Source organism: Nicotiana tabacum, chromosome 8, assembly GCF_000715075.1.
Source record: "Nicotiana tabacum cultivar K326 chromosome 8, ASM71507v2, whole genome shotgun sequence".
NCBI lineage: Eukaryota > Viridiplantae > Streptophyta > Magnoliopsida > Solanales > Solanaceae > Nicotiana > Nicotiana tabacum.
Window position 1 is genome coordinate 113,936,984 of NC_134087.1, and position 9,541 is coordinate 113,946,524.

Genomic DNA, 9,541 nt, shown 5'->3' on the forward strand with positions numbered 1-9,541 from the left:
TTTGTCATTTCATTGATGGATCCATTTCAGAAGAAAGGATTTATACAAAGATATAGGAAAAGGTTGAATATGGAGTCAGCTTATTCGAGCATTAATGGGAGGATTTGGTTATTTTTTGATATTGTGGTGGAATGGGAATTAGTTGTTGATACTGAGCAACATGAGACTGTCAAAATATTTCACCATGACATTGGGTAGCACATCATGATGACTTCTTTATGCAAAGTGTTTTGCATTAGAGAGGCTGGAGTTGTGGGATAATTTATATTACATAGCAAGTGATATGGAGTTGCCTTGGCTAGTAGGAGGAGATTTTTATGTGATATTACATGAAGATGAGAAGATAGGGGGATTGCCAATACACCCTCCTAAATATGATGATTTTGCCTTTTTTGTAAACTCATGTGGATTGTTTGATCAAGGGTACAAAGGCAGTCCATTTACATGGTGGAATGGAAGATCCAATATTGAGTGTATATTTAAGAGATTGGACAGGATTCTTGTGAACTTGCCATTTCAGAATATGATGCTAACAATTGAAGTGGAACATTTGATAAGTACTGGATCAGATCATGCCCCATTACTCATTACATATGGAGAGCAGACCACAAATTTTGTCAAACCATTCAGATTTTTGAATTTCTGGACAAAACATGATACATTTATGGAGGTAGTGAAACAGAATTGGAATGCTGATTTTATTGGAGATCCATTCCTAATGTTTTAGCCCAAACTAAAGAAGGTGAAGGCAACATTGTCTAAATTGAGTAGGGATACATTTGGTGACATTTTCAAGCAGTTAGCTATATTGGAAGATATTGTTAGGGTAAAGGACATTTTCAAACAGTTAGCTAGAGAGAATAGGATAGTTCTTTAGAAGCTCAATCAGAATTGAAGAAGTACTTGAGTATAGAAGAGCAATACTGGAAGCAAAAACTGGAATGCCATGATTTGTTGAGGGTGATAGAAGCACTAGTTTCTTTCACAACCATGTTACTGGCAAGAGAAAGAAACTGCAATTGAAAAGGATTCGGAATGGAGATGGAGCATGGCTTGAAGATCAAGTGCAGATGGCTAGTATAGCAATTGAATTCTATCAAAGACAGTTCTCAAAGGAGGGAGATTCTACTGATTTCTCTTTGTTAGACAATGTTCCAACTATGGTGACCATAGAGCAGAATTTGGAGCTGTGTAGATTTCCAACATTAGAAGAGGCCAAGGCTGCAGTTTTTGAATTAAGTGGAGACAACGTTTGTGGTCCAGATGGATTCACTGGTCTTTTCTACCAAACATATTAGGAGGTGATATGATATGATATTCACAATATGGTGCTTCATTTTTATGGAGGTGCAGCTTTGCCAAAGTCCATTACTCATAATAATTTGGTGTTGCTGCCAAAGAAGCCAAGAGTCCAGACATTCTCAGAGTTAAGACCAATAAAATTGAGTTATTTCATCAACAAAGTGCTTTCAAAAGTTGTTCATGACAGATTGGAGAAGTTCCGGCCTATCTATATATCTCCAACCCAATCTGGATTTGTAAAAAGGAAGGAGTATCTTTGAAAACATCCTCCTAACACAAGAAATTTTCACTGATATCAAGAAGAGAGGCAAGCCTGCTAATGTGTTGATAAAGCTTGATATGACAGACATATGATATGGTGTCTTGTAAATATTTGATGCATGTGCTAAGAAAAATGGGATTTGCTGAACATTTTATCAATATAGTTTGGAACCTACTCTCTAATAATTGGTATTCAGTGTTGGTTAATGGACAAGCATCAGGTTTCTTAAAGTCTACAAGAGTGGTGAAGCAAAGAGATCCATTGTCCCCTACCTTATTCATATTATTGTATGAAGTTCTATCTAGGTCTTTGAATAAACTGTTTGATGATAAGTCCTTTATTGGATTTGGCATGCCTAAATGGTCTGATCCGTTGAATCATTTGGAATATGCTGATGATATAATTATATTTACCTCAGCTCATCCTTCCTCTTTGAATGAATTTATGGCAGTATTAGGAGGCTATAAGCAGATCTCAAGACAGCTAATTAACAAATCCAAGAGCTCTTATTACATGCATAACAATATTGCACATGCCTTATTTCAAGCATTTAGGGATACTACAGGCTTTACTAGAGGGCAGTTTCCATTCACATACCTAAGGTGACCTATTTTCTATACTAAAAGAAAGAAAGAGTACTATGATGATCTTATAAAAAAAGTGAAGACAGAGTTACATGCTTAGAAATGCAAATTGCTATCATTTGGAGGAAAGGCAACTTTCATTACTAGTGTTCTTCAAAGCATGCCAGTGCATCTATTGTCAGTACTGGATCCTCCTAAAAATATACTGGAGCATTTGCATAAAATCTTTGCAAGATTCTTTTGGAGAACCAAGGATGAAGGTAGGAGTAGGCATTGGTCATCCTGACAGAATCTATGCCTACCTAAAGAAGAATGGGGCTTAGGTTCTAGATTATTACAAGATGTCTCAAGAGCTCTATTTGCTAAAATTTGGTGGAGATTTAGGACCACTAAATCATTGTGGTCCAACTTCATGTGGAACAAGTATTGTTAGAAGGAGATGCCTACTATTGTGCAATTTAGGAAGGGTCTTATGTGTGGAGGCAAATGTTGAATGCTAGGGAAGAATTAGAGCATGAGATCATGTGGGAGATGAAGAGTGGAACAACCAATATATGACATGAAAACTGGAATGGACTAGGTGCTCTCTATCATGTCCTACCTCCATATTTTCTAATAAATGAGGAGTTACAAGAGGTGGCAGAATTGAGGCAAGGAGGATCATGGAATGATCAACTGAATGATCAAAGCTTCCCTGAGGAGATTGTTGATCATATAAGACATAATGTACATTATGATGGCAGTAAGGAATACTGGGACAAAACATACTGGATGCCAACATCATCAGGCAAATTCACTGTTAGTAGTGCTTGGCAAATTCTGAGTCATAGAGCTGATCCTAATCAAGAATTCAAATAAATATGGACAAAAGGGTTGCCATTTAAGATATCTTTCTTTTTATGGAGGCAAAAACTAGCTACTGATGATCTATGGAGGAGACAAGGGCAGATGGTTATGTCTAGATGTTGGTATTGTCAACATCCATAGGAGGAAACATTAGAACACATCTTATTAACTAGCCCTACTATATGAAAAGTGTGAAAATTGCTCATGGGAGCTGCAGGGATTATGGTACAATTAATACAAGTGATAAGGTAGTGGCGGAGTGTAAAATGTTGCCCAAAGTTGAAACCACTGTTTCAAGCAGCTCCAGCCATCATTACATGGGAGGTATGGAAGAAGAGGAATGCAGGCAAGCATGGGGGATCTGTGTCAATTAATAGGGTTATTCATAAAGTCAATATGACATTGCATCAATTGGCAAGAGTTAGACATCCATGGCTATATCAAATACCTATGTTATGGCCAGATATGATCTAGCTCTTTGAAGCTTATAAACCAGTATTGATCACTAGGAGAGTTACTTGGTAGCTCCCTCATCATGGGTGGTATAAAACACTAATGGAGCATCAAAAAAAAATGTTGGCCCTAGTTCACTTGGCTTTTATGTGAGAAATGATGAAGGTGATTTAGTGTATGCAAGGGCAATGGACTTAGGAGAGACCACAAATGTTGTAGCTGAAGCAAAAGAAATACTTCAATGCTTGGAGTACTGTATGGAGAATGATCTTTTTCCCCCTCATATTGTAAACTAATTCGTTGGTGCTAAAGAAGGTGATTGAAGGAGAATGGGATCCATCTTGGTCTATAGTTCCATAAGTGCAGAAGATTAAGGAGATGAGGGATAATTTTAATGTGATCTTTCAACATGTGTTCTGAGAGGGCGACACAGTTACAAATTTTATAGCTAACATTATTTTCTCTTTTGTAGTTGCATCTGAATTTCATTCATTTGCTGAATAGACTTGTGCAGGGACGAGGCTACTCAATCTTGACAAAACACAAACTCCTAATCTCAGGGTTAGGATTGGTGCTACTAGGTTTGTTATTACAATGGCCTGCATGTCTTATTGTAATATTCAAAATCTGTATACTGTTAGGGTATTTTTCCAGTGGTATTAGCATGGTTTTATGCTCATTCTAGAGGTGCTTTAATGGTGTATAGAGGTTGTCATATAAGCAGGCGGTGGATAGTGCACCTTATAATATTTCTGGAAAATCCAATGTATACTTATGAGTTTCCGTATATACTTTGCATTGTTTATTGGTTCTGCTATGTGCTTGATCATAGTCTAGATTAGTGATTGTTGAAAGACAAAAGTTGGGATCCAATGTTATCAACAGGATGGATGATTACTTATGTGTACATGTGTGCTACTAGGATGTAAGCCAGTGGTATTGGTATGATTTCATGCCCAATTTGGAGATGTAATAGCAGTATATATTGCTTCATTGAATTGTATTCATGGCACATATGTATAGGTTCTTATTGGCAGAATACAGGTCCATATAGGAACTTCATGCTTAGGGAGTATAATACCCCAGTGTCACATGGTATTCTGATGGATTATAGCTGGTATTCAGAGTTTCTTGTAGGTGCAATTTATCAAATTAGTATGCTCTGCAGTGTCACCATAATATCCAGTGGTATTGACATGGATACATGTCCAATCTGGAGGTGTTATGGCAGTGCAAGCATAATATTGCAGGATATGGTACCTATTATAGGTTATATAGATACTTCTTGGACTGAATTTCTTTCAAGATATGTAGGGAACACAGAATTGATGTCTACATTGATAATGCAATTGGAAACCTTCGTGGAGTTTGGTCATTCCTAATAGATGGTGTTGGTTGGAGATTCATATTTGCCTTGTCCTTTGGAACGCAAAACTTGTCACCTGGTGAGAGCATTGGAGGTGCTACATTGAGGTTTTGCACTTGGCTTGTGGATACACACACCATCTTATGTGGGGAGTCAACTGAGACACTTGTTGTAATAGTTAGCATGTCTTATTTCATTATATTTAGCTATATCTTAGCAAATTTGAGATTTTATTTGACAATTTGTAAACATTGGATCCTTGCTTTTGATTATTTATATATGAACCACTAAGCAGCATGCCTTGTGGTATATTTGCTTTAAAAAAGAAGAAGCAAGAGAGAGCTCGTGGATCAAACGCCGCAAATTTCTCTACAAGTTTCAAGCTTCAAGCAATCAAGTTAAAGTTCAAGAAATCAAATTCAAGCTCAAGAACAAAGAATAAATCAAGATTCAAGGAGTACGAGTTCAAATCAAAGTTCGTGCTAGTTGAATTCGAGATTATCGTTCGCGGCAACAACTACAGATTTAAGATCATGCTCAAATGCCCTTGGATTTACCTACTATTGGAAAGAAGAATCAGAGGATTCATAGAGATTGTACACTCATATTATTTGAAATCATATACTAAGATTGTTGCAATATTGTTTGGTCTCAGTTATTTTCTTGACGAAATTTATTGTCTACAAATTCTGGCACGCCCAATAGGATAATCTCTACCTCTCATCTCAACTTTTCAATCACCAAGTTCAAGAACATTGAAATGTCTTTAGAGAAAATCAACTCCAATTCAATTTCCCCCAAGGCCACTAATTCCAGGTTCTATGCTGATGTGAAAAGCATCCTCGATGTTACCTTTGGAAGCTTCGGACCAGTTACGAGGAGCAAAGCAAGCTCGTTAGGACAACAAGCACCCCAAGTTTTATCCACATCAACCCCTATTTTTGGATCTTCATCCTCAAAAGGAGCAAGATCTTCCACAAACGCACCTAAAGGAGGAAGCAATGTTGCTAAAAGATCAAGAAAACTCTTGCTCTGCTTGACCTCTTCGGATCCAAGTACTCTGCTGTGAAGGAAGATAATGATGCTTCAAGTGATGGATCCTCCCTAATTATACCACATAGCATGAGCCAATCGAGGACAATCTATGTGACAATCCATGCTACTCTCTATCATCCACGACAATCATGCAAACCATGGTGACAAAAACTTCATCTGTGGAGGATCAGTTGGCAAACTTGACGGAAGTAGTCGCTGTCTTGACCAAGTGTATGCAAAATCAAGATGCTAGAATCGACAAGCTAACATATAGGATGGTAATCTTTATGGAAGAAGAATCCATCCCAACACCTAGCAAGCTCCCAGAAGTTCCAGAGAGTGATTCTCCCCCAAGACAAGTAACATCCGCTAAGGCTATCCCTGTCTCATCTGAAGGGATGATTCCAATCAATCAACTGAAGAAGCTCATTGAAGGAACCATTAAGAACAAGTATGAAGTTTCTCCCAATTCCCCCCTTACATATGCAAAGTCGTATACTGCAAGGGTCAATATGTTGAAGATGGCTGATGGCTATCAATCTCCAAAGTTTCAACAGTTTTATGGTAAAGGTAATCTTAAGCAACATGTGGCACACTTTGTTGAGACGTGTAACAATGCTGGCACTTATGGAGATTACCTCGTCAAGCAGTTTGTCCACTCGCTAAAAAAAATTCTTTTTACTGGTACACATATCTCGAGGCTGGATCTATTGATAGATAGGATCAACTAGAGAAAGAGTTCCTCAATCGCTTTTATAGTACAAGACATATTGTGAGTATGATAGAACTTACATATACTCATCAACGAAAGGGTGAACCAGTTATCGACTCTATCAATCGTTGGAGGAATGCAAGACTCTACAAAGAGAGGCTTAGTGAAGCTCTGACATAGAGATGTGCATCCAAGGCATGCATTGGGGACTCCGCTACATCTTGCAAGGTACCAAGCCTAGCACATTTGAAGAACTTGCGACTCGTGCCCATGACATGGAGTTCAGCATGGCCTCTTCTAGAAATGAAAGGTTACCTATTGATAACTAGGGATTATGATGCATTTTACACTCCTTCTTACTTGAGTTTTGATTAAAAATGTGTACAAAATAGTTGCAAAGGCTTACATGTTGTACTTGTTTGCAGGGTTTGGTCAACAAGGTGACAATTTGTCAAAACCAGCTCAAAAAGGAGTGAAACATGCACAAGTACCAAGAACAAGTCCAAGCACAGTGCAACAGGTCCAATGCGGCCGCACTCCATTCTGTGCGGTCCGCAATGAGGAAGTTCAGAGAGGTGCTCATTTCAGACAATCAAGTATTGCAGCCGCAAAGCATTTCATGCGGACCGCAATGGACTCACTGTGGCCGCACTCGATATTGTGCGGTCCGCAAAGAGGAAGTTCAGAGAGTTGAAGATTTGGGCTTAATGCCAATGCGGTCCGCGGTCCTTTTTGTGTGGACCGCAACAAAAGGCACCGTGGCCGCAGTGCATTTTGTGCGGCCCACGGTGGCCAAGTTCAGAGAGCAGAGTTTTAAGCTAAGAAGCCTCAATGCGGTCGCACTACCCCCGCAAGGGGTATTTTTGTCTAAAACATGCTGGCTAATATAAATAGTTTCTTTTCCCATTTTTAGGTGATTAGTTGTATTTTTAATGTTGGGTTGCGCTTGTGAACAATGTTACTTATCTATTTTATGTAATTTTATCATTAAATCTTCAAGTTTTAGCTTGTTATTAAATATTATGGGTTTTTCTTCATCTATTTCTTTGTTTTCTTCTATTATCATGAGTAGCTAGACCCATTAACTAGGGTTGTAGCTCATTCCTAGTGTGGGTATTTGATGGATCTTATTTTTTAAGTCTTAAATGTCTATGGGTGCTTGATATTTGGACTAATTTATGGTTTCAATGTTCAATTAGTGGTTGCAAACACTAATTTGTGCCTATTTGACTTGGGTTCTTCTTGAGAAAGAGAACTTGAGTCTAGGAAAATTAGTCCAATAAGGAATTAGAGCGTATTCAAGAGATTGATAGCCCCAATTAAAGTGTTAAACCTAGAGATAGTCATACTCGACTTGAACCTAAATTGCTTGCACAGATTATCATACCCAATTGGTCTTGAGAAAGTCAATTAGGGCAAAATCATTCAAACTACCGAGAGGTATAGAGAGAAGTTTAGTGCATTGGTTATATCGTAATCCCCAACATGACAACTTTGCCTTAGACTCGAGAACCCGTCAAGTATCCACCTAGGAGAAAGTCACTTCCCTAGTGCCTTTTAACTATTTAGACAACCCTTCAAGTATTTCACTCTTAGCGTAATTTAGCATCTTATTAGCATAAAATTAGAAGTAAAATCAAAAGACCAACTATGATTAGAAGTGAAATTAAGAGCAATTATGCATCTCTAACTTAAATAGAAACCCAATTCTCATTTCTAGCTCACTGTGGAAATCGATCCCGACATTCTCGGGTAAAAGCTGCTTCGACCACTCTCGCTATTTTGTAGTAGTTCAGGGTTGGCACTGATTACTTTTTGGAACCGGTGCCGGGGAGCTAACGGTTTTGGCTATCTATCTAAATAGTTTTGTGTATTGTTCTTCTTTCCTTCTGTGTTATTGATTTGTGTGTGTCACAACTTTAGATACAAAATGGCAGCAAATAATGCACCTCTTGGAGATCTTCCGCCAGGGGAGGAGGTAGATGACAATGTTGATGATGAGGTTCCTATTGTACCTCAAGGCCAAAGGAGAGGCCGCAGGCTAATGATAATATTCCAGACCCTCCCCCGCCACCTCCAAGAGTGGCTCCTTGAGTGCTTCCCAACCAAGGATATGCAAGTGCAATTGTCCTACCCCGGATACGGGCGGACAATTTTCAAATTACCAATGTGATGCTGACATTGCTGGAGCAGTGTGGGTGTTTCACAAGCGCTGCCAATCAGAATGCTTACAAACATCTCAAGGGTTTTGTGGATACCTATTGGGGGATCCAGCAAACTAATGTGTCCAAGGATGAACTTCGGTTGAGACTCTTCCCTTTCTCATTTAGAGGGAAGGCATTGGATTGGCTTCAGCGACTTTCCAAACATTCCATCACTACTTGGGATGAGTTGGCGGATAAGTTCATTGCAAAGTTTTTCTCATTTGGGCATATGGCAGCATTGAGAGATGATATCTTAGCTTTCAAGCAGGAGCCCACCGAACCGTTAAATGAGATTTGGGAGCGATATAGGACAATGGTAAAAGAATGTCCCAACAATGATATGACCGAGGCAATGATCCAACATACTTTCTACCGGGGCATTAACACAACAAACCAGTGCATAGTGAACTAACTTGGCTGGGGGTAATTTCATGAAGCTGTCTTATGATGAGGCTTGTGACATTCTTGACGAGATGGCTGACATGTCCTCCGCTTGGAAAAGTAGATCTAATATGCCCAGGGTGATCCCACAGTCACTCACTTGTACAAAGAGCTATATGACCATGGGCAGGCTATAGTAGAGCTGACAACTACAATGAACCAGCTAGCAAAGGCACAGTTACAACAAGTTCAAAATCCGCGCCAAGTAAATGCTATGGAGGGTGTCAACATGCTAGTTAACAAAAGAAGACAAAGAGGTCAACAGAATCAAGGGAGTTCGGATCAATTTGACAATGATTGTGGTGGATTCCAAGATGATGGTTATGATGGGAAAAA

General features: G+C 38.9%; 1 protein-coding gene across 1 annotated transcript; it reads left to right on the forward strand.

Moving 5' to 3' along the window:
- Positions 1-283: 283 nt before the first annotated feature.
- Positions 284-1,298, forward strand: LOC142163253 (uncharacterized). Its single transcript, XM_075220522.1, has 3 exons — positions 284-670; positions 728-826; positions 960-1,298. Exons 1-3 carry the CDS (start codon positions 284-286, stop codon positions 1,296-1,298), a joined length of 825 nt encoding a protein of 274 aa, XP_075076623.1.
- The last annotated feature ends 8,243 nt before the right edge of the window (positions 1,299-9,541 follow it).

Bases quoted from the DNA above. Each gene is read 5' to 3' on its own strand.
- LOC142163253 (XM_075220522.1), top strand. From the start codon at position 284: ATGGAGTTGCCTTGGCTAGTAGGAGGAGATTTTTATGTGATATTACAT. The intron at 671-727 runs GTAGTGAAACAG...CTAATGTTTTAG, and splicing joins AACATGATACATTTATGGAG to CCCAAACTAAAGAAGGTGAA. The intron at 827-959 runs GTAAAGGACATT...TGATTTGTTGAG, and splicing joins TATTGGAAGATATTGTTAGG to GGTGATAGAAGCACTAGTTT.